The sequence below is a fragment of the Coptis chinensis genome, chromosome 7 (assembly GCF_015680905.1).
Source record: "Coptis chinensis isolate HL-2020 chromosome 7, ASM1568090v1, whole genome shotgun sequence".
NCBI lineage: Eukaryota > Viridiplantae > Streptophyta > Magnoliopsida > Ranunculales > Ranunculaceae > Coptis > Coptis chinensis.
In genome coordinates, this window is record NC_141462.1 from 4,016,023 (window position 1) to 4,042,288 (window position 26,266).

The 26,266-nt window shown below is 40.6% G+C and overlaps 1 protein-coding gene across 1 annotated transcript; it reads right to left on the minus strand.

Moving 5' to 3' along the window:
* Window positions 1–16,570: 16,570 nt before the first annotated feature.
* LOC147485335 (Plasma-membrane choline transporter family protein) lies at window positions 16,571–20,437 on the minus strand. The gene is made up of 4 exons (XM_086572388.1): window positions 19,929–20,437; window positions 18,912–19,820; window positions 17,728–17,961; window positions 16,571–17,379 (listed from the first exon to the last, which is right to left on the minus strand). Exons 1-4 carry the CDS (start codon window positions 20,193–20,195, stop codon window positions 17,206–17,208), a joined length of 1,584 nt encoding a protein of 527 aa, XP_086428514.1. The 5' UTR covers window positions 20,196–20,437; the 3' UTR covers window positions 16,571–17,205.
* Window positions 20,438–26,266: the final 5,829 nt, after the last annotated feature.

Sequence of the window (26,266 nt, forward strand, 5' to 3'; positions counted from 1 at the left end):
TTTTATGTCATAACTTCTTAGTAACCGAATCCGGCGGTTTATACAAAATTAAATTTGGGAGAATCAAAAAGGTATTTTGTGTTTGCTTCTTCCGCAAAAACGCAAAGCTAGGGTTCCTCAGGTGAGTGCTTCTGCTGCTGTTATCTTTCCATTTTCACTTTGCATTCCTCTCTTTGAAGTGCGATTTGTTAAATACGTAGGTCATTGTAAGGTTGTAGGGTTTAAGCTTGAGTAATTGATAAAAAGACTTCGTTAGAATGTCCGATTCGATGATACTTTCGATCGAGGGAAGTTCGGGATATATCATTAAGTTCTGCGGGAGAGTATGAGGACGAAGAAGCGGTAGTTCTTTGGCGTTGAGGCCGAGTTGGATGAGGAAGCTAGGGTAGATGAGGGTAATACCCGATCTAGGTCAGAAGGTGGTGTGGCCAGTACGTCAGGTCGAGGGGAGATGTCGTCATCAAGTGATGTGCCCCTTAGAAGTGTAAACCGTCGTGCTGCAAACTCGTTTCCCGAACTGAGGGCAGCGTATGGGATCAACGTCCCCGACCTGGAGATATACGAACCACGGTTGAGCGAAAATGTACGGAGTGAGGAGTACAACCCGCCGAATGGTGGAATAATCATCTGTGAGGGCCAGCTGAGAGCGCATATGCAAATACCGTTCTCGAAACTCGTATGTGACTTCTTGGCCCATTGTTGGAAGTCTCCTTGTCATTTCGTTGGTAACACCTGGCGATTGTTTAAGGTGTTTGACCTGTTGAATGCGAGTAGGGAATACGACATAGGGGTGTCCGATATAGTTGAGCATTATGTTATAAGGCGATCTGGTAATTTGAACTTTAGCTTGCAAACGATGACGACGCGTGCTTACGCTATGATCGACGGTGTGAGCAACGAGGGCACGGACGAAGAGGCCGTTCTTTGCTAGTTAAGCAACTCACGTGTTAACGGGTGTAGGTTTGCAAACTAGGATTTGTAACATATCCGGTGGGTAGGAATAGTTTTACATTGTTGCTTTTCCGAACGATTGGATGTGTTCTAACAGTGTCTTTGTTTTGTGTTTGCTTTGAGATTTTTACGTGAAGAAGCTTAACCGATCGTGGGGAGATAGAGGTTCGCACGGTGACTCGCGTGAGAAAAAAAAGCGAAGTTGCCCTAAGGTTGCACGCTTCTTTGTGGAAAAGGGTGGGCCTGCGATCCGGGAAAAAGGAAGGCGAAAAGATCGAGCTCGAGGTCCGACAAAGGGAAGAAGTGATGGAGGTGCTTAACGAGTGACTTTAGTAACGCGAGAAGAGAGGCAACGGGCGGTGGTGGCGCCGAGGCCCATAGAGGGGTGCCTCGTGTCTTTGGAGGATCGAGCTTCGCCCTAAAGGGGGTTCGATCGATGCTCCCGCGGGAGTTGGAAACGATGGTTTTCAACCCTCGCGAGCAAGGTCGGGAGAAGAGGCCGCGCTGACTCCTCCGAGCAAAGAAGACGTCCGAAGTTAAAAAGAAAGTAGCGCACGCTCTTGGGGAAAGTTCCAGTAGGGCGGTTCTCGATGGTGGCCCAACCGGGGCTATGGTTTCTCGCCGGAGGGGCCACCGAAAGCGGTCATGACTTGGCCACTTTTAGGCGGGATCTAGTCGCGCCTCACGGTGAACCCAATCCGGTGAAAGCCGGCGAAGGCGCGATAAGGCGAAAGTGGAAAGGCTTGTTGTGGTTCTTGCGACGACCTAGAGGGACAATTTGTGTATCTGGACGAGCATGGGGCGCAACGAACTATGAAGCGAAGTGATTGTAGCTTCAGATCGAGTAAGGTAGCGGGCTGCCTGTTAGAACAGATAGCTCTGGATGGCAATCGCAAGGAGCTGGATGAGAAAGGGTTGGCTGATAACCTGAAACGAATGGAAATTGCGCAATGCTTGGTACGCATGTTTATCGTCGTTCGATGTAACTGTTCACATATACACGCTGGTATTTTGTGGCTATTAACCCTGCGTGTGGTTTTTGCAGTTGGTAAGTGGGTTTCAGAAATTGAAAGAGATTGCCCGGGCCATGGAGGCGATAGAGAAGCGGTGGTGAAGTCCCCGATGAGCTGAAAAATGTCCGTGAGGTCTCAAGATGGAACGCGAGGAACCGGAAGGTCCAAGAAAGCTCATCAAGCCCGAATCGCCAAGATGCTTTGAAAGACACCGGGCGTAAGATCCGAGGCAAAACTACAGTGGAGTTGAAGAGAACGCCCCGGCAGCCGATCGTGGAAATTGGTAGGTCGAACGAGTATGCCTTTTACACCGCAAAGAAGGTTGCTTTCGGACGCTACTAAAGCCTATGACGTTTTGGACGCAGACTTTGTTGAACTGGAGGCGGACTACAACGCTCTGAAGGCAGATCATGCACGATGTACATCTCACATGGGGGTAGAACAGGTCCCGGGAGAAATTAGTGGCGTTCCTGCTGCTTCAGAGGTCATGCCGGAGATTGCGATACCGCGAACTGATGCTGCTGTGTCTGATGTGCTTATGAGTTTAGACTTGGATGGAGTATCGGTTATGGTGATCGGGAGGATGCCGAGATTGATGAATCACTCGTGCTCGAGAACTAATTGTTGAGCCCGAGATGGCGAAATGTAAAGTTTGTTGTGTTATCTTTGCCGGCTTTATGAAATGCGGATACATAAAGCCGGTTTCGGGGTAACCCGGGTAGTTCGCCTTTTATTTGTATGTGCCAAGATCGTGGAGTGATCCGGTACCCGCTTCGCTTTTTAGGGTACTCGTGAGGACGAATATTGTTTAGTCGGGTTGGATTTCCTGAGTAGTCTCAAAGAACTCCCACTAACTTACTATGTCAAGCTTGGTAGGGCGAAGTCGTTTTTTGTTGGTATGCCACGCTTGTTGTTTGTTCCATTATAATATGGGAGTCGCTTGCTTGATCATAGTTGTTTGTGATTATACTGCGTGTAACAAAGCATGGCGGGTGCATTGCAGTGACAACTTCCCCGCATTACGACCGTAAGCTTGTATGAGCGGCTTATTGTTAAATTGCTTTCAACTGCGAGGTGTTGCTCGTAATGAGGCCACCAGTTCGCTGGACTCTGGTTCGTGAATTAGGTTGAACCGTGTTGTGGTTCGCGTCGCTTAACGGCGGTGTGCCCTCAGCGTCGCGCGACACGCGTGTAGGGAGACGAAGCGGTTCAAGGAACATAATGATGGCGCGGGCAGATGGCGCTTTGAAGCCTCAAGGTAATTATGAGGCTTTAGGAAAAGATGTTTCCTATCGAATAAAACTGCTCATCGAATACCAAAAGGTATTTGCTCATCTTCTTGCCTAAAATTTGAACTCGCTCTTCTCGCTCTGCCTTTTTCGCGCACTATCGTATTCTTTGCGCCCTTCCGTGCACGCGTTCATTCTCGTTTGTGAGTGTTATTTCGTTGAGAAGAGCTTAGGATAAAACTTTAGCTCATGTGACAGTACCTATGTTTCCTAGGTTTTATCATGGCAAGATGTCGTCCATACACGAGGGGTGAAAAAAGCATGAGAGAAATGTCTCCTCTGATAATGGAGAGGATGGAGTTTGAACCTCACGTGCATGGTGATCGTGGTAAGAGGAAAGTTGCTGCTGTAGAAGCGAAGGGTCATAAACGACCGAGGAGGGTTTGGGCCCAAATTGGGCGGCATTGTGTTTAGGTCGCCAAGAATGGGTAGGAGACCGATCGCCACGCCGCAGGTGTAGCGACCTGAGGCAAGGCCGCCCAGTCATTGGTGAGAGTTCGTCCCCGCGAGGTGGGGATGTGGGGAGCGAATTCTACTACATGGGGAAGACGGGGAAGAAGCGTATGGTGAAACGCCAGATCAGAAGCTTCCACTTTCGGCCCATGCGCGACCGCTCTGAAGGGGATCGTGCTGGATGGTGACAAGGCAGAGGTGAAAGATGAGGACATGGAGACGCTGCTGGGGACGATGGACATGGCCGCTTGTTCGGTGAGCTCATGACCCACTAGGTTGTTATGTCGGTTTCCAAGACAATCTGATTCTTTAACTTCGTTCGTGCAGTTTCTTGCAGGATATGATAAGTTGAAAGATGTTGTACAAAACGCCGAGACTGATGATAACCCTCACGTCGAGCTAGGGTGTATGCGAGCGGCGTGGGGGGTTGACAAGAGGAAACTGGAGGTGATGACTACCAAGTACCAGAACGTTACTGCTGAGAATGTTGTGTTAGTGACTGACGTGACGGAGCTAGAAAGGGAACTAGCTGTAGTGACTGCTTATGCTAAGAAATGCTAGAAGGTGGCGCGCAAAGCGAAGAAGGCGTATACCGAAGTCTGTGTCGCCTACGCCGCGCTGGACGAGAAGTATGATGCTTTGAAGAAAGCGACTGTAAGCGATGAACAAGGGCAGGGGATGCGTGTGGTGCCGAGATCCGCTTTGCACAATCGCCTTCCACCGCGCACCCGGAGATAAGCATGTCATAACTGAGATTTGATGATGTGATCCACCTTTGTCTCTGTCAGCCATAAATTGTAAGTGCTGGTTACATTTTCCTCTCTTATATGAGAGTTAACAAGTAGAGAAGCTCGCCTTCTTCTTGCCCGAAAGCGTTCGCCTTTTATTCAGAGAACTGGTTTCCACGAAAGTGGCAGTTTGACACTTTGTTAATTTTGTAATGACCACCGATCTGGATTTTCTGGGTAATCCCAGCAGATCGGTGGATGTAGTTGTTGTGACGAGTGGTCATATAGTGTTATTGGTTATGCTCCACATGCATGTTGCCGTTTACTTGTGTGTAACTAGCGTCCTGCTTATGATTCTAGAAATATACGTCTTGCTGTGTAGTCAATCCTAGAAATATAGGTCCTCGACGTGACAAGAATTGGAGAGGCTATGTAACCTGTAAGCTCCAGAGGGCTGTTTGCTCGCGGGGAGCGTTCTCGTGTAGTCGATCCTATAAATATAGGGCCTCGACGTGACAAGAATTGGAGAGGCTATGTAACCTGTAAGCTCCAGAGAGCTGTCTGCTCGCGGGGAGCGTTCTCGTGTAGTCGATCCTAGAAATATAGGTCCTCGACGTCACAAGAATTGGAGAGGCTATGTAGCCTCGAAGCTCCGAGAACCGCTTTCGCCGGAGAGAGCGTTCTCGTTTAGTCGATCCTAGAAATATAGGTCCTCGACGTGATAAGAATTGGAGAGGCTATGTAGCATGTAAGCTCCAGAGAGCTGTCTGCTCGCGGAGAGCGTTCCCGTTTATGAGAGCGTATGGCGCGTTAAGCGTGTGAGAGCGGGGAAGTAGACTGGTCGTGCATCGGATGCGAGCTGGAGGACGTTTGGATACCAGTAAATGGAATAGCTTATACTAGGTAACATAAAAAATTAACCTTAAACTTATAGTGCTTAAAAAACAGAATATACAACAACAAAGGTTTTATTGATAAAATCTTTTCAGCAGATAAGTATTCCATGGGCGAGGTAACAATTTCCCTTCTTGAGTTTTTATCCAGTACGCTCCGTTGCCCACAACACGTTCTACGATGTACGGACCTTCCCAATTAGGGGCTAGTTTGGAATCGTCTTGCGTCTTTTTGAGCACTAGATCGCCAGGCTGGAATGATCGAGGATGCACTCGTTTATTGTAGGAGTTCTTCAGGGTTTGTTGATAAGATGCGACTCTGATGGTGGCTAAGTCACGCCGTTCTTCGAGCAAATCAACCTCTCGTGCTAAGACAAAATCATTATGTCCGGTTTCAACGAGCTCGGACCGAAATCGTAGTATTTGTCGCCTTTCGGTGGAATGATGATTTCCTCGTACATAACACAAGGAGAATGGAGATTCACCAAGATCGACCGAAGCCAATGCGATGAGCCCACAAGATGTTCTCCAACTGGTTCGCCCATTGGCTCTTGTTCTTGTCAATCTTTTTCTTCAGATTTTCTAAGATGGCCTTGTTGCTGGCTTCTGCTTGACCATTTCTCTGAGCGTACTGTGGAATAGAAAATGCATGAACTATCTTCCACTTTGCTAGAAATTCTTTAACGGTTCTGCTTTTGAATTGGGGGCCATTATCCATTACAAGTGTATGTGGCAACCCAAATCTGGTGATGATATGAGTCCAGATGAAATTGCGGACATGCGATTCTTTGACATGTGCTAAAGGAATGGCCTCGACCCACTTTAGTGAAATAGTCGGTTGCCGCTTAAGACGAACCGAAAACCGGTGCTTTTTCTCGGGGAACGAATGGTCCCATAATGTCCATGCCCCACATGTGAAATGGCCATGGGCTTGCTATATTGATCATCAGCTCGCGTATGGGCTGAATGATGTTAATGGCCGAATGTTTGACATTTTAAGCACTTGAGAACGTGCGGCTTTGGCATCGGGCCGCATACGGGGCCGGCGTAGCCTTCGAAAATTGCCTTGTGGGCTAAAGAGCGACCTCCCCATGGTTTCCACATTCTCCCTCATGGATTTCAGCAAATATCAATTGTTCCTGCTCTGGAGTAATACATCGCAAGTGCGGTCCACCAGCAGATTTCCTAAACAACTTATTGTGCAACACACAATAACGACGTGCTTGATATTGGATTTGTCTAGCTCTGGCACGCTCTACAGGGAGCGTGCCCTGATGGATTTAGTCCATGATGGGCTGCATCCAGGTCTGGCTCAACTGATCTTCGGAGAGAGGGATCAGATCGGCTATAACTAGGGCATGCTCAACCTAATATGCAGGTCGGTCGACCACCTCAATAAGGAGTTGTCGTGGAACGCAACTCGGTGTTTGAGTGGCTAGGTAAGCTAGGCTGTCTGCGTGACGGTTCTCACCACGCAAAAAATGGTGTATGGTAAATTTCTTAAAAGAAGGCAACAAATGATGAACGACCTGAAGATACTTCGAAAGGTTACCTTCTTGAGTAATGTACTCCTTAACAATCTGGCGAACGACCAGTTGCGAGTCACTAAAGACTTGAAGCTCTTGCACACCGAGTCAGAAGGCCATAATGGCCCATGATCGGCGCCAGATTCCGCCTCGTTATTGGAAGATGCAAAGTCGAGTCGAACTGATTTTTCAACCATAAGACCTTCGAGAGACACTAAGACGACTCCGATGCCACTCCCTCCGGGGTTGCTAGAGCCATCTACAAAGAGAGACCAGAGTGATTTGACGCGCTCTTTGTCAACAGCAATCTCCATCTCTGGTTCCCAGTGTGGGTCCTTAACAGGGAAATCGGCGAGGAAATCGGCGATGACTTGACCTTTCTGAGAGGTGCGAGGTACAAACTCCATGTGGTGTTCACCGAGCTCCTCGGCCCATACGGCCATGCGAGTAGTCTTATTTTCTTTGTGGAGAAGTTTCTTCAATGGGAGGTTGGTCAGTACGCTTATCGGATGTGCTTGAAAGTATGGCCTAAATTTTCTTGCCGAATACACCAAAACAAGTACGGCTCGTTCAAGAAAAGAATAATTCTTCTCAGCTGGCGTGAGCGTCTTACTTGTGAAGTAGATCGGCTTTTCGGAATTTTTCTCCTCTTTGAAGAGAACTGAGCTGAGTGCGAAATCTGATACTGCCAGGTATAGCCCCAGTGTCTCTCCATCGACTGGTGTGGCTAAGACGGGAGGCGTGGTGAGGTATTCTTTGAGAGTGGCGAATGCTTGGTGGCATTGATCGGTCCATGAGAACGGCTCGCCTTTCTTGAGGAGTTGTAGGAACGGACGACATTTGTCTGACGCCCTGGATATGAATCGATTAAGTGTCGCGACCATGCCTAACAACTTCTGTATCTGCTTCTTTGTCTGTGGATCAGGCATGTCTAAGAACGCCCGGATTTGGTCCGGATTTGCTTCGATCCCGCGCTGTGACACCTGATATCCAAGAAATTTCCCAGAGGACGCTCCAAAGAGGCATTTCTCTGGGTTCAACTTCATTCGAGCGCGGCGCAATCTGGAGAACGCTTGCTCAAGGTGAGCAATATGGTCGACTGCTGTTCTGCTTTTGACGACCATGTCGTTGATGTAAACCTCCATGGTCTCTCCTAACATGTCTTGGAACATGTCAGTTACCAGCCGCTGATATGTTGCTCCGGCGTTCTTAAAGCCAAACGGGAGGATGTTATAACAATAAATACCTTGTTCGGTAATGAACGAGGTCTTCTCTTGATCTTCCTCAGCAAGTGGGATTTGATTGTATCCGTATGCAGACGATCCATAAAGGAAAGAAGTTCATGTCCGCAAGTCTGGTCGACAAGTCGGTCAATGCGTGGTAGGGGAAAACTATCTTTCGGTGTTTCTTGATTGACATTCGTGAAATCGACGCATAGGCGAACTGTTCCATTCTTTTTGGGGACCGCCACAATGTTAGCGACCCAATCGGGGTATTCCACCTTTCTGATGAAACCGACTTGCTTGAGTTTGTCGACTTCGTCATTAATGGCTTTCTAAAAACGCAGAGATAACCCGGGCGATTACCGCTTAACCGGGTTTAACATTAGGATTTACATTTAATCGATGACATGCTACACTAGGGTCTATACCGGGCACATCGATATACGACCAGGCGAAAACATCTTTATTCATAGCCAGAAAGTTTACAAGTTGGGCCTTGAGTGTAGGGTCAAGGTTAGCCCCTACATATACAAACTTAGGGTCATTATCAGTTCCTAACTTCACCCGCTCTCTGTCGACCTGTTGGGGTGCTGGCCTGGGTGGCGACGCTTCTTCGTGTGGTGCCATTGCAGCGACTTGAGGGAGAATGCATTGATGCACCCGAACTGGATCGGTATTTGTGGTGACGAGGACAGGAGCAAGGGATGGCGTGATTGTCAGCATGGAAACTTGTTGTGCGACACGTGGCTGTGAATCCATTGGGATGCCAACTGGTGGGATAACGATAGTAGAGAGGTCTTCCGGGGATCATGTATGAACACCAACCGACGCCGGCCCTTGGGAATCCGTTTCGATGGGGCAAAGAACCGGCTGGATTGACTTCGGAGTGTAAGTGGACGACTTCCTCTTCTTATTGAGCCCCCAGGCCGCTTTTGATCGCGTTAGCTCGGACCTCTCCGCAATCGTCTTTGGCCATGGTATAACCGGTGGGTTCGCTACTTGTGTGGGAGTGGTCTCATCGTCGATCTTTCCCCTGACAAGATTTGGTTACAATGATATGCTTCCAATTGATTGCTTCATCCATACATCCCTCCCTCAGGGGCCGAAACGGAGAACTTGATGCAATGTCGAAGGTACAACTTGCATTTGGTGGATCCATCATCGTCCTAATATGGCATTATAGGACGACTGGATGTCCGGGACGGTGAGCGCCATTGCAAAATGACTTTGTCCTCTTTAGATCCCACTGATACTGGAAGGATGATATCACCGACTGGGTCGGCTCTGGAACCATTGAAACCATAAAGGGGGGCAATCGGATCTATCAGAACTGACTTGGGTAAACTCATTTCTTGGAGAGTGTGGTAAAATAAAATGTCGCAGGAACTCCCCGGGTCGATCAAGACACGCTTCACTATCCAGTCGTTGATCTTGACGTGGACGACTAGTGCATCATTGTGAGGAAGGCAGACCTTGTTGAGGTCGGCCTCTGTGAAAATGATATCTCCTGAATGGCGGCATGAGCGACGCAGAGCATGTTCTGCTTGGGAAGTAAAGTGATACACTTCTTGAAGAGCGCCAACACGACGTCTTTTCTCTCTATATGAGGTAACTGAATCATCGGAGAAAGTAATCATGTGAATTGTGCGAGCATTGTCCCGATCTGAGGAGTGTTGTCTGCGCTCGTGACGAGAACACTCTTGGGGACGTCCTCTACGGTGGGGGCGAGCTTGAAAGTCTTGATGATGACGGCGAGGTGGAGATCGACTGCGCACTCGGCGAGGTAGAGATCGGCTGTGCATGCAGCGAGCCATGAGCTTATGACGCAAATCACCGTCAGGAATGTTGGTGTACTGTTTAATGTGACCAGCCCGACAAGGTCTTGAAGATAGTGCTTAAGCCCCCAAAGACGCGATTCGTTTCATGACATTTGGCTTTGTGGAATCGCAATATGGCTTGTCGTCGATCTACCGGGTCTTTCACATTTGGGCGGAAGTACGAGGCTCGCCGGATCTTGTCGAGGATGTAACTAGGAGAGCGTGTCAAGACAACGAATTCTCTGTTGTTATTCGGGGTTCTCGTCTTTGGTGCCAACACTGGATCGCTTTTGGCACGCTGGGGGTAAGATCAGAGATCGCTGCTACCTCTTGGTTCTCGGCTAAACCACTAGACTGCAAACTTTCTTGCAACTTGATATACTTGTCAACCCGGGCGTACAGTTCGGATAGCGTTTCTGAGCGTTCCTTCATCAGCGATCTGGAGAGGTCGGTATTACGCGACTCGAAAAAAAGAAAAATGCCAGTGTGGCAAAAGATTCTTTCAGTCCGCTTTCCATACACAACAGTTCCGCCTTGAACCGCCCTAAGAATTGGCGAATGGTCTCATCTTCTCGGAATGATAACTGGAACAGCGAATCAAGATCTGCCTTCTTTCGTCTGTTGTGCACGTATTGGCTAGCAAACAGGTCAGTAAGTTACTCAAAAGTTTTAATAGAATCAGGTTCGAGAGAGAAGAACCAATCAAGTGCGCCATCCTTGAGACTGGCCGGAAATAGTCGACAGTGAAGATGATCAAACTCGAAATAACTGTAGAGGGCCAAACTTTGAATGGATCGAGCCACATGCTGACCGGGGCAGGTGCTGCCATCATACATGGGGAAGCGTGGCTGGATAAAATCTTGAGGAGAGGGTTTACTGAGAACATCAGCACTGAACGGGGACGCGCTGTATATCTTGAGCATCTTTTGAACAATTTGGGTTATATCCTTTCTGACTGCACTCTGGCCTATTCTATGTGACAATTCGTTAATCTGCTGATTAACCTCATTGATGCCATTTTCAGCAACATTACCGACTGGTTGCTGTTGATAAGCGTCGACTTGGGCTCGTAAAGTAGCATTTTCTTTCCTGAGCAAGGAAATGCTTTCGTTTGTTACACCCAGTTGTTCTGCAAGGTTTTGAACCTGAGCTTCGAGGCTGACCATGCTTCGTGGGCTTGAGAATTGCAGATTTTTTAGTTAGGGAAACGTGATTTCTCAAGTAATCGAAACCACAGACGGCGCCAATGTAAAAGAGAGTTTTGGTTTTCCTTAGTGTTTGCGATGGGAGAGGGAAGAGGGTTGAGATTTTCTGGAGGGACCGAGTTCGCTTATGAGCGAGCTGCCTACGTATCCTCTTTTTGGTTTTTCTTTTTAGGGAGAGAGGAATCAGGTCCGACGTAGTTCAAATAGGTGGTATTTATAGGCTTGAGGAAATGTCAATCCGGGGGACACGTGTGTCTCTTGCACACGTGTAAGGTGGAGATCGTGAATGAGTGTTGGGCTGATTATATTATAAGTCATGTGTTGATTGGGAGTTGGCGCGGTCGCCCCTATTTCCCGATGATGGGAAGTACAAGTAAGATTTTGGTAATGATTACCCCTGGTGGTGATCTTATTCGAGGCGTTCTGTCTCTGGCCATGCGTTCGTACCGAGACATCTTTGTTCGTACCACCTACCTGAAAGGAGCTGCTCACAGATCGGTCTTGGAGGTCGATGTCCTGAGTTCGCTTATGCTGCACACATGTGTGTTCACAAGGGAGCTGCTCACAAGTCGGTCTTGGAGGTCGATGTCCTGAGTTCGCTTATGCTCCACGCGTGCATGATAACTTTATGAGGATATCACTCCCCTACAATGTAATTATATTGAGTTGGTATATTTGGATGATGTGCTTGTTCTCTAAAGGTCACTAGTTAATAGAAGTCACACACGTGATAGACTGATAGGGTAAACATTGAGCTATTTGCTTGGAGCGAATAGGAATATTGTGTGCACTCCATGTTTAGACTTCTGGTGATACTTGTCTAAATTGGTGAACATATGTTGGAGGAGTCTTATAGCCTTAATAGGAGGTGCGTAAGAAAAAACGTGTTGCATTCCGGTAGGATAAGAAGTCTGGATGCACAGATGAGAGGCTTAGAGGACTAAAAAGCATGGATGTTAAAACTTGGTAAGAGAGTGGATAGGTTGAAGGCTAGCCCGCCACTATGTTACAAATGGATAAAGCGTGGCTCAACAACTCGGGCATGCCTATTTAAAGGTGTTTAGATTAATACCAATTACATTCTATTTCTGATTTTTCTAACCCCTAGTATCAATACATGTTCAAATCTAATTAGTTTAACCCCTCGCATGATGGCTTAAGCTAAGCATTCACGACTTTTAGTTTCCTTCAAATGCCTCATTCCACATTTTCCAGACAAAATTTTACTACAATGCTATATGTTTTGATCTCATTGTACAACTAACTTTAGTTTGAACAAATTGCAAATGCTAATTAAATACAATTCTTTGTTCAACATTAAACAAACAGTGGTTTCTATAATGCAAGCCTGCAACAACTAAGATTAATTATAATTTTTTGAAAGGGAACCGCATATATGACATATATCGATAGTCTTAGTGTGCATTAATCCAAATCAATGGTGATTCACAAAGCTTTATTTTCAGTTCACTAACATTACTAATTGCCTAATTTTACTTTGAAATAACTCAGTAATAAAACATTAATTACTAAAGGAATTCGGCAGTAATTAAAAAACTCTAAAAGAGCAACCCTATAATGACTTCTTACATCTAATTTAATGAAGCTGATACTATCACTCTCAATACCCACTTTCACAATTAAGAAATGCACTATTCAACTAAATTGAAATATAAATCAAATAAGAAAAGAATTGGTCTCACCTCTAAACTAATTAGATGAAAAGTCGAATTTTGTTTTGACGCAAGAAAATAGTTGAAGAGTCACCCCCAAAGAACCAATTATAAAGAAAAAAATCGAAAGATCAAAGGGCAGAGAAACTGTCTTCTAAATCTATATAAATCCTAGGGTGAACTAGTATTAACCACCCCCCACCCCCACCCCACTAGATGAGTCAATTAGGATCCCCCCACTTTTTGTGTATATTTAGGGGAGACCCTAATTTCCCATCTAGTTAAATCCTAATTGGCTCATCTAGTGGGGGGGTAATACTAGTTAACCCTAAATCCTATAACTACTTGAGTGCCTAACAAAACCATAGTTTTGAGGGTTCATGTTCACCCCATTTAAAGTAACATCATACAACCCCATATAAATCAAAATCGACCCAAGCAAATTCCAAAACTCTAATTCAATTGCAAAATGAAAAAACAAAATCAGACCTAGCACTCCAAAACTTTAATGTAACTGCAAAATGAAAAAAAACTAACCATTTTGACCAATACACCGCTTCAAGTTTCGCGCTTTCACCGCTCCCACTCCTTTCCCTTTCTTCAAAACTGGAAGGAAGCAAGAGAAAAGCAATAAGCAACAAAAAGATTTTCATTTTTTTCAATAGAGATTAGAAACGTACCTTTGAAATTTAAACGATAAGAACGAAACAAAAACCCTACATATGCATTTTAAAATTGGTTGCATTAAGTTTCGGTGGAAATAAGATAGAAAAAAGAAACCATTACCAGCTATTGAAAAAAATCGACCTGTATTTATCGAGTTTTGGTGGGAAGAAAGTAGAATGAGAACATAAGGAATTTCGATTTTAATGTTAAGGAATTTTGATTTTAATGTTAATTTGGGAATGGGAGTGTGGGGTATTGGTCAATAACGAAGATGACGAACGGTTTTCTTTTTTCTTAATTGGGAAACCGCAAAACGGTGTCTCTGTCTATTTTTTCTGAAAACGTTGAGTTTTATAGTCTTGGGAAATGATTTACATTACCGATTTACCCTTCGAATGTGAAGTGTAGGAAAATTCATGGGTGAAACTTTTGGGTACCCTTTTGGACCAAAAGATCATGTTAAAACCAAAAATACGGGAACTAATAAACGGCGGCAGGTTTTCCCATTATATATAAGATTAGGTGGTGGTCTATTACACCATACCGAAGTATGCTCTAGAGACATGAGTTGTAGAGCTTCCGGCAAATTTGTTCAAGCTATCGTAGGTTGTAACCACCATTTATTACTCTTAGCATAAGTAGAGCCAAATTTTGCAAGACCATCAATCACAAAATTTTCTTCTCTGTAAACCCATTGGAAGTTAAATGAAGTGTGAGAGAGAAGGAGGTCCTGAACATCCATGATGATCAATCATATTTCCTTCCCATGGTATAGATTGGATGTGCTTTGTAATGTATTCAAATATATATTGGGAATCAGTTTTAAAGATAACATTTGTTAGTCCCAATTGCACAACTAGTTGAATACTAGTTCGCAGAGCAATGGATTCCACATATATAGTAGAACCCCAATGAATTGGTGTAGAGAAACCCAACAAAAAGTCACCCAAACCATTCTTTAAAACACCACCAACACCTACCGGACCGGGTTACCGAGAGAAAATCCATCGACATTGAATTTGAGATAGTGGAGAGGAGGAGAAGTCCAACAAATTGCAATTGAATTATTCACATGTTTGAAAAAAATTATGCTAGAATGCAGATTCAATAACTCACTAGATAGTTGTTGAGCACTGCGAATGACATTGAAAGGATTGGGTGGCTTGTTGTAGGTTGAAACCGATATTTGTTCCGCTCCTACCAAATCAGCCACATAGTCATAGGGAACAATATAGCCTGGTATTGAGAATCATTTTGCTAATCATAGAGAATATATCCAATAGCCATAACCTAATGTGATCTCTCTTTGCAGCAGTTAGAGCCTGAGAAAAATTAAGTCCAAACCAGACCGCCCGAGCAAAAGGACACTAATAAAAGATGTAACTGAGTTTCCTCATGTTGTGTACATAAGTAACAAGTAGAATCTACTAAAAAAGATTTAGTAGCCAAAAAATATGTCGTTGGAATGACCCCTTGAGAACCCTGCCATAAGAAGAAACAAATATTATATGGCACTTGTAGGTTCCATATCTTCAAATATAAAGAAAAGTAAATATCCCGTTCAGGATTAAGACACTTCATCACTGCTGTATAGACACTCTTGATCGTGTATATGCCATGCTTGTCAGGTTCCCAGAATTTGGAATCCTCATGAGCCACGATACGAAGAGGCAGTGAAAGTATTCTCTTAGCATAAGGGGTTGGTCAATGAGTAAGAACAAGCTCTTCATTCCAGCACTGATTCACTGGATTAATAAAATCTGCCACCCGGTTTAACATACAGCCAATTAGTTGTGGAAGTAATAGTAGTGGGCAAGGTGTGTCTGGCACCCAGAATCTAACCATGCTCGAATAGATAAACCATCTCTAATATTCCACCGAATAACATGCGCAAGAAGATGTCTAAGTTTATATATTGACTTCCAAACCAATGAAACAAAAGATGGACAATTTGTTCTAAGAAAATTGCCACGAGTAAAATATTTGGCTTGCATATATGTCGCCCACATATACTTTGGATTCAATAAAGACCAAGCCTGTTTGGGTAATAATGAAACATTTTGAACCTCCAAGTCTTTAACACCCAACCCTCATTCTTTAAACCTAAGGTGCCAATTGAAATAAATGTAATGTAGGCTGCGGCTTTTCATGCCCCAAAAAGAAACATTTCATGTACTTGTCTAACTCCTCCATAAATGAATTTATTATGATTATGGTTAAAAGAATATTATGTAAAATTATCCATTTGTACAGTAAAATTCAGACCGGTGAGATTGCCATTGGGCTTTAGAAAAAATACGTCTTCATAGGATTAGACGTACACAGTACACAGTTTCTCTCAGTTCACCTTTTAGTAATTCGCACCAGCCAGTGTACTATTAAACAAGTAAAACAACACGAAAACAAGATATGTACACGTCACTCGGTTATTCGGCCTATAATCCATAGGAATCTTACTATTTGTGTGTTCTTTGGGCATCATTTATTTCTCCTCTTACTTTACATACTCGTCCATTAACAATTTTAAGATTCATTGGCACATAAGAGCATATTTAATAGTGAGATCTGAAAAACACTAAATTTTTTTGATCAAACCAAATAAACACCAAAATGGAACTTTTAAAATGTGGAAATATCAAAAAAAGAAAACACCAAATATAATTGTCGTGGTGTTTCCAAAACTTTATTTTATCTAAGAAAGCTCAAAAATTTCGGGGTTAAGCACAGCCATTGCTTTCGGAACACCGCAACATAAAAGCCCATAATAGAGACTTGTTTTTATCTAGAAATGAAAAAGTGTTTTTGCGGTGTTCATTTAATACATCACCAAAACAAATCCTAAATTGGAACCAATTTAGTGTTTGGTTTGATATTCAAAAAGTCTCACATTAAAATGGTTTTTACTAAATTTTCAAAAAATTAGTATTTGGCATTTAAGAGGTCTAACATTAAAGATGCTCTAAACATCTACTTGAGATCTTCTAGGTTTGAAGAGTAGGATTTGATGGAGACATTAGTGCGCACCATAGCCCGCAAACCATGTGCACCATAGAATCGAGAGGTCAATTCGAGACATTTCGGCCAGCTCCTTTATTCGTCGTCCAACCTCGTTTTGTATTGACAAAATGGACAATAGTCATAAATTCATTTTTTCATAGTCATATAAACATACTTTTCACAAATGATTCGAGTTACCAAAAAATAAAGTGATAAATGTGTGCAAACGTCGTGAACTTTCACGAGCCATGACTCTTTTTTTTTTCGATAATTAAACGAGCCATGGCCCGTGACAAGAATGTGTTCCAATTAAAAACGTGAAAGATACATTGACCTCATTGGACTTACGAATGCTACAAACTAATAATTATTGTAATCACGTGCAGAGGTACATCCCACTTCCCCACCCACTACTCCACAATCCATATGCTGATATGCATGTCATTGACACGCAATCATGCAATACAAGGATAAAACAAGAGATTCCCCATGTTGGATGTTGTGTAGCATATTGTTGTAGGAATATTTGTGGGCTCCTTTCTTCCATTGATCATACAAATCCATATAAAATGAATAGGTCTAGTCAGCACCAATTGTACCAAACCCACCACCATGGCACCATCACAATCGTACTTCGATTGGTTTCGATCTTCTAACCCAATTGGGCAACCCAACCCCATACAACCCAACCCAATTTTAGTCCATCCTCGTGATATGAAATCTTGATTTCAAGTTTATGGTCCACAGAATTTGCATAGTGCATGGAAAGATCTAGGCTGCAAAACGATGAGATCGAGGGGTCGGTACCATAACATCGCGGCCAGAGTTAATGAAATCGAGCCGGTCGGGTATGGTTTTGTCGAAAAGTCTGTTATTCGGGTTTTCTGCATAGCACACATAGTAACAGCTAACACATGCATGAGGTACTGCCATGCCTATCCGAGTCTGATACACACGGAAAAACACTTGTTAGTTAAGTAGTTAAAGAGTTGATTAACAAGTTGAATGAATACTTAAACCCAGGTTGAGCAAGCTTACATATTATAACAGCATAAAAAATGAAAAAAAAAATCCATTCATAATAAAGTAGTTTAGCCCTTAGTTGAGAACTTGAGATGCGCTAATATTTAATTGGTACTGAAGCAGTATGTGTATGCGTTGATAGTCAAACACCATGCTGTCCTTAACTTCTTTGGACATCAAAATAGTGTGTTTTACTATAAGTTCAATATATATGGACTCTCTGTATTTGTGTATAGAAAAATACGTGCAGGTATCAAATAAGCTACCTACCATGAGATACCCAACAAAGAAGGCGAGAAGTGCTACAGTGGCTGTGAAATTCCTCTGTACCGCAAAAGTCCATGAAGCAGCAGCAATGACACAAATTGAGCCACTGCAAACTCCGCTGAGGAAGCAAATTGAACTTGTTATATCTGCGTCAACAATGGGTTCCATTGCTTGCCTCTCAAACAGTGCCCATGTATCTTGTGATGCTCTTACAAATGGCTTGCCATAGGTAGCTATCTGTATCAAATACAAGAGAAGCAATAAGTCTATAAGCAAATTGAATATGCATTTGTTCATTTGAACCTACAAAATATGATCATTTTCCCACCAAGCTAAGGGTACTTGAACAAAATCACAACATTAGAATTCCTATAGAATCAAGTTACCTAGATGACTAGCTGGTTGTTGGTTAATGGTTACAATTGAATACCTGTTCAATGTTCCAAAACTATTGTTATATACTTAATTACTTATAGCTAGCGCATTACGGCACATTGAGTACTGTCGTAATCTTCAAGGTCACACTTCACACCAGAAATTGATTTTATGCAAAAGATTAATGAAAAGTGGGTCTGAAGGGTGGAGGCTTACCAACTAAATTTTGTCCAATGTTGACCTCTCAAAATTAATTATACAAAATCCCCCTAACAATCTAAAAAACAAGTTAATGAAATTAATAAACGGGGATTAAAATCGTGATTCCTACTGTTGCCCATATTCAAGAAAGGGTCTAAATGTCTAATTCCCACACCATAGTTTTGGCATTCACAAAATTCCAACAAACATGTAAGTATGAAACTCAGAATTTTCACCAAATTTCATAGCTTCTCAACACTTTCATACTTACCAGTTACTTTTTAGTCAGCTAAAACATCAAAAGTTGCCACACTTTCGAGTTTTAAGACAGAATTATGTCTATGATCTAATATAAACATGCATAATGCATCTAATAGGAATTACTTTTGTGGGCACCAAATTGTCCTTTAGAGACACAATGCACAGCTCTTGAGAAGGACCACATCTCTAACTGGTATCTTCATTATCTACCAAACGCCCTATTAATCATATCATGCCCAGAGTCCCAGACAAAAAATTGAAGAATTGGACAAAAGATAGCACAGAAAAGAAAGATATGAAGAAACAATAAATCTAATACGACGACAGCAATGTGCAAGAAAAAATAATACCTGAACAAAGGCCCAACTATTCCCATAACGAAAGATGGAGTCCATAACACTAAGACAGCAATGTGCACAAGAGAACATGAACTCATCCTCACCTTCAAGTAAATTCAAACCTCTAGCAATAATCCTCAGAGCTTCAATTGCAGGCACAAATAATGACCCAAGACAAGCACTTCCAAGATTTCTAGACATAGCTCTTTGAAAGCAAAATTGAGTACTAGCTTGCATTCCTCTTAAATAATACAAAGCAATAACTCTACTAACTGTCAAATTAGCAACATTTCTTAGTACCTCAGCTGTCCAGGCTAAACTCAACACAAGAAGTATTATAACCAACGGAGGAAAATAAAAGTTCAAAGCACCAATGACTGCTAAAACCCATAAAGATATCCACATAAAACCAATTCCCATCATCCAATATATTGGTTGGTTTATATCTGAAAACTTAGCAATAGGCTCAAGAGATTTTGTTAAAACTTTACATGTGAACCCAATTCTTCTGGTGACCCAACAAGCATATAGACCATTTCCAATTGAAAAGGCAACAAGAGCAACACCTACACCCGCTGTTGATGCTTTTTGGAAACAAAGAAGTAGTACTCCAGCTGTTAAACTTGTTGCAAAACTGCACCATAATATGAACCTAACCATGAAACTAGGCCATTCTCTTATTGCCTTTTGCCATACAAAGGCAAGAGTTATACTTAAAATTGCTGCACATTCAACTTGTGGAAACCAATATTGTAATATCCTTCTCTCCTTTCTTTGAACACTTCCTTCTTTTAACATCCCTTGAATTGCCTTGAATCCAAGAAAAAATACTAACCCAATTGCAGCAACCGCGTGGAGAAGAAATATGAATAAAGATATTTTATTTGTATATGCCCTTGAGTTCAAAGTCACCAAAGAATCCTGTTTTAAGTTCAATAAAAAAGAAAAAAAAAAAACATCAGTACATAACTTTGTTAAAAAAGAGTTTATAAAGTAAACAAGAAAAAGGAGTTGCTCTTCTTTGCTTACTTGTGGGGTTGTGGAGACAGCGAGAGGTTGTGGAGGAGAAGGTGTAGGATGATGTTGATGAGTGGGATGTTGATGAGCACCTTGAATCACTATTCTTAAAGGGTTCGTTGGGTTCAAAGTTTGTAACTTGGAAACAATAAACTCACTGTTTTCATATCTTTTTTCTTCTTGTTCATGAAAAACCAACTCATTTCTCTCAATCTCTTTCACTTCTATACATTCTACCTGTTTTTTCTCAGCTTCTTCTCTAACCCCTTCTTTCTCCATCACTAAACAACAAAAGATAACTGACTCTGCAACTTCTGAAAAAAGAGTTGAAGTTAGATATGGACTAGTGAAGTCATTAAGGGCGGCCGTATACTGGTTGGCTTTGCTTTTAACGGTAGGCAAAATGCCTTTTAAGATTAGCTCATAGATGCTCCTGAGTCCTGACTAATCTACCTACAATAGTGAGACTGCACAAACAACCCTGTGTTTCGCCTGTTTTTGTCCCCTACATTTTTTCCTTTTTTTTTTTTTGTTTCAAAAGATAAAAAAGTCATAAATAAAGAGATCCTCTCATGGCTTTCTCACCTTGTGGACTTCAATTTCCAACGCAAAAATATTCCCCTTTTAGATTTTCTAGATATGAATATCCACACAAAAAAAACGTTCTCAGAATAATAGTACTTCTGTAGTTTTTTTACCATATAATTGGCCAACGAAAGCTGACAAAGTATGTAATTAAGGTTGTAATTTTTGGTGACGGTGATCTCGACGTGGTGTTATAATTTAAAGTTTATATCAATTTGTGAAGGGGCAATGGGGCATATCAAATTCACATGAAAATGTTGAGAGTGAGCCAATACTTCGATGGTAATTCAAAATTCATATATAAATGGCGTATGGCATTTCACTGTTTTCGCATATAGAGAATTCTCGATTTCAATGTTTTTGACCTCCACGGATTAATAAGACTAAATTGCACGTCAATATCTCCCATCATGGTCGTATACTCGTATTCCAATTTCCAGATCGTTTACCAAAATAGATATTGCTTAAACAACAATTATGACTTGCTTTGAAAAGAATAAGTAATCTACTTTTAGCTAAAAACCAAATAAACAATGAGCCCGGCTATCGTAGGGATCTCCTTATAGGGACCACCTGGGTCCTAAGTTAGATGCATACACTACACACATCTCAATGCACATGTTAAAAGTTAAAAGTTAAAAGTTAAAAGTTAAAAGATAAATACAGCCACGATAAATTAAAGAGAAAAAAAAAACGCCCGAAAACTTATGGGTTTCTTTGAAAATGGATAGTCTGTATCTCTCTACCTAGGTGTCATTATAATTTTACAACTCTAATTGCATATTATATTGTACGAGTATGCGAATCGTGCTTCGCTTCGGTGTTTTTTCAAATCTTTAAATCTGTCGCTCTAACATTTCTCTGATAGTATGATTTTTTAAATTATAGTTATAATCTAAAAAATAATATAAAAATATTAGGAAGGGTTGAATATAATTTGAGTAACGTGAATGAGATTTTCTAAATTATTTTAAATAATATGAAGCTAATTCTAATTTCAATAAAGTGAGAGAGTTTTTGGTAAATTGTTTAAAAAAGATGGAGTTGATTAGAATAATTAAGGAAGGTGGTTCTAAAATCATAAAATATAGAGATTACAAATACACAGTTCGGTTGATAAATTTTCCTCCTAAAGATCCGGCTATCATATATATATTGTATAACCTATAAATATCCACACTCTTTAATTTAAATTAGGACGTCACTTTAGAATTAGAAATTAAGTTATTTAAACTTTAGAATTATAAATTTTTTTATTTAAAGTGACGCGTTAAAGTTTTTTTTCGTGACGCCGTTAAAGTATATATTTATCAAATTGATAGTGAGATGAGGAATTATCCACCTCTTTTATTAGCTAATACTCTATTATCTACGGTATACCACTTCTATTGGGATAATTTTTTGATAGTTTAGAGTGTAAACTTTATACTCCATACGGTTTATACCCTCCATTAGATATGCTCTTAAAAATATGGGCGGAAAAACAAAACAAGGGGTAAACTTTTGCCTTTCAATCCTCAAAAAAGATGGGTGGAAAAAAAATGGTAAACTTCTATCTTCAATCCTCTGTCTTTGTTTGGGTATCTCATTTCTATCTGGACCATCTATTTTGTTTGAAATTAAATGTGAAAAATACCAAAATTCAAGTGAAAGACTATTTAAATGCAAATAACTATTAGATAAACCAAGGTCAAAAATATTGGTTGATTTATCGAACAATCACCGATATATATCGTTTTTTTTAGCAATCCGACTTTGAAAAATATGAAATATCGGCTATGGAAATTTAATATTTTTTAAACCGATATATATCCGTAAAGCCGATATAAATATATATATCAGTGATATATTTCGACATATTCGATATATATTGTTTGACTTGGTTGGACAATTTGACTTTTGATTGATATATCCCGATATATATCGTTATATATCAATGATATTTTGATATATACCGATTTTTCAATTTGTTTGAATATTATCACCAAAATAGACAAAAACGATATATTAATCCATTTTTTCAATTTTTTCGATATATATCGGTTTTGTGAGGGTCCGAAATATCTTCAAATTCCGAAACTTTCAACCTTGAGATAGACTAGCATTATGCACGTATAGAGGCAGGAAACATGTAGCAGCTAACTGTATTTTTTTCAATTTCCCTTTATACCCTTACAATACATCACTTATTACCATATATTATGACAAAACAACTACTGAAATTTAATAATTTAAATAGAGATAAAACCGTCCAAAAAAATAGACGAAAAGTTACTCATAAAATATTCTAAAATACTATTGCGTTACTATAAGTCAATGTAGGTTTGGGTCAGGATTTTTTAATTAGTAAAAAATGAGTGACAAACAGTAATTGTTGCCCCAAACTAAACTAAGATTCAGGTTAAAGAAGATTAAAAGCACATATATACTTGCTTGAATCTTTAATTATAGCTTATGTTGCACGGACGTGGACACTAATGCAGTGACTCGGTTATATCTTAAAAAAGTAGGACGCTAATGCGGCAAAGAACGCGAAAATTAATTAATATTTATAATTTTATTTTATATAAAGTAAACATTAAAAACTAAATTAAATGTATCAACATTAATAAATTCAAAACTATTAAAAATAAATAGCGATAAAATTAAGTTTAATATTTCCTAATCAAACTTAAAAAACATGTCATAAGTCTTAACAAAACAAAAAAATGAAAACATTTAGTTTTTTAATATTATTTTGATTTATTTTTTATTTTTTAGGTCAAAATCCGCGTATTAGTCATGTTGACCGCGTCTGGTTTAATTGACTGTGTCTTGACCTCGATGACCGCGTCCGACGCAGACACAGCTTATTAGGAGGTGCGTCCGTTCTTTAGAGATTATAGCATCTGATGGTTCACTTCAATCAACCCATAAAAATAAATTTGTTCTTTTTGGGGTTTTATCTTTTCTAGAATTGCAAGTCTTGTAATACAATTTGATGCCAAACCTAGAAATTATCGATTGATACTTTCAATGAATTTTTTACTTGAGAAAAAGAAACAACTATACCAGTCTCGCTAGCATTTTCGAACATAAATTGAAACTTGGGCGGAAAAGAGATGAGAAGATAGGGAGGGAGAGACTTTCAATTTTTGAGTCTATAAGTGAGTTTATCGTTCTTCCTGTTTTCGGGTCCTTTTTTCTCTTTAATTTTTTTTGCATTTGTTTTTATCTATCAAGTTTTAACAGATGCATTGAGACGTGCATTGCATGTGTGCATCTATCGATGTACCCATATATCGTACCTATAAGGATATCTCTGGGATAGCTGGGCTCATAATACAAAATATTAGGATATGAGTATTTATCGATATTCAATTTTTAGATATGTATCGTGGATATATCAATTTCTTTGGGGATATTTGACATTGTTTTACATGCAAATATCATGAATATTGTGGATATTTTTTGATATATTATGATATATTATTTATATTTATTTGAAATATAATGGTAAATATTAAATAAAATTGTTATATACACAAAATATCGCTAAATATCTCCAAATATTCCAAAATATCACAAATATTATCTAAATATCACTGATATTTGCAGTCGTATATATCTCTAAACATATCGTGATATTTATATATCTTTCTCTGAAATTTGAATATATATCTCCAAATATCGTAATATATCAGGAATATTTTTACTATGGCTGGGCTCATAAAAACATAAGTTTTAAATTAGAGAATTGTTAATGTAACTAAATAAACGTGGAGAACACTTCTTAGGTAAAAAAATGAACAGAAGCTGAAATGATTTTAGGTTGTTTCAAATTCTCAATAATATATACTATTTAACGTTCCAAATCCAGCTACATCGAGTAAACGAAGCCATGCATTTTTAATTTTTTATCTTGACAATTTGAAACATGGTCTTTTTCTATCGTTGAATATACCAATTGAAACATGTCGGGATATCGCGATATAGGACTTGTGTGGTTGGGATTGGCTTGTTTGTCTGAATTTCTCTGTTGCTCATGCAGTGTAGATCTATGCGAGGGACGAAAATTGATGAGTGGATCAGCACTCGTGGGCGCAATTAGGATGATGATGTATCATGTATGTGGTGATGCCTACTTTTTCGTAAAGGGACCAACAAGAAAAGGATTGGTGCAGTTTTAGCACCTTATCTACATGTCACTTACTTTGCAGTTTGCACACCGTGCAAGGCACCACCAGTCCGCAACAAGACAATGAACACAGGCCGCATTGCATTATTGCCATGAATGACATTAAATTTTCTACATTGCAGCGTGCGGGGAATGATAAACCAAACTACCAAAGCTCAGATGAATTTAGGGCCCTACCCGGCTACCCCTCACCCAGTTGGAGCGGTTTCCAAATAGTTGGAAAAGTGGGACCAAAAATCTCGGTGACAATCAAATTGGCGCGTGAGGCTTAAAATTCAGCGCGTACACAAACTTATTCGCATATTTGAGAACGACAACTCTTTGCTACCACTATATATTTATGTAGGGGTGGAACTTGGGTTGGGTTGGGTTGGATGGGGTTGAGGTATAATCCAAGTCTAACCTGAATTTCAAATGTTTCAACTCGAATCCGAGACCAAGTTCTAGTCGGTCTTTAAATTTTTAGCCCAAGCAGGGCCGACCCTGAACCCATGTTGTCTAAGCTCTTGCATAGGGCCCCCAAATTAAACAGAAACTAAAGGCCCCATTAAGCTATACAAAGCCCACTATGGTATTAAAACCCCAAACAATAACCCAGAAAAAGTAAACAAATAGGCCCCATGTTGCGGACTTTGCATTGGGCCTTTGGAAACTTAGGACGGGCCCTGAGCCCAAGCCCTAGCCTAACCAATTCAGGTTATGTCAGGTTGTCAATTTTCTCGAGAGTTTTTTTTTTTTTTGAATTAGGAGATAAAAAACACCGAAATTGGAATCTTCTAATAAAATCAAAGAGATTTGATTGGTTTAAAGAGAAACTAATCTTGTTAGTTATATTATTCTCTATAAAATAGAGATTGTCAACTTTATTTTTTATAAAAATAGAATAATTAAAAAATATACGTACATATATGCACACATGCGAGGTTTTTGATTTTTTGATATTCTAATTCGAGCCCAACCTAAAACTGAGTTGGGTTTGATTTTACAAAACCAAGCCCAGTCCAAAGACCAAAATATCGAATTCAGACAATATATTGTATACCCAAAAAACGATATAATATTGAAGATATCTATTTTTTTGTTGACTAGTCAAAATTTCATATTATATGCCGATATATAAAAAATATCACCGATTATATCAGAATTATTATCAACATATTAATAAAAACCGGTCAAAATCAACAAATTATATCATATACATCATATATATCGATTGATATATATCAATATATTATAAATTAAGATATATATCGTCAAAAACAAGATTCAATATTCGGTGGAGATATACCAAATATTTCCATCTCGTACCCAAAAACGAGATATATCAACGATATCTTAGAAATCTTGACGTTATTTTGGGCCTTGGCCTGGACCACGGATCTAACACGTTAGCACAGGACCAACAAAAATCGAGTTTTAGTTCATTGAGCTTGGGCTAACCGAACCCAAATTCCACCCCTACCTAGAGATGCTTTTTCAGATGAATTTCTTCTAATGGGCCGCATACGGGCTTAATGATGGGCCTAGTAGACGGTCACCATTAAATTTGGCGCGCAAAATATAATATCCCCATCTACTTTCACACTCT

Excerpts from the sequence above, each read along its gene's own strand:
- LOC147485335 (XM_086572388.1), bottom strand. The coding sequence starts at position 20,195 with ATGGAGAAAGAAGGGGTTAGAGAAGAAGCTGAGAAAAAACAGGTAGAA. Across the intron at positions 17,962-18,911 it reads ATAGTTGGGCCTTTGTTCAG|ATAGCTACCTATGGCAAGCC; the intron begins GTATTATTTTTT and ends TATTTGATACAG. Across the intron at positions 17,380-17,727 it reads TCTTTGTTGGGTATCTCATG|ACTCGGATAGGCATGGCAGT; the intron begins GTAGGTAGCTTA and ends CGTGTGTATCAG.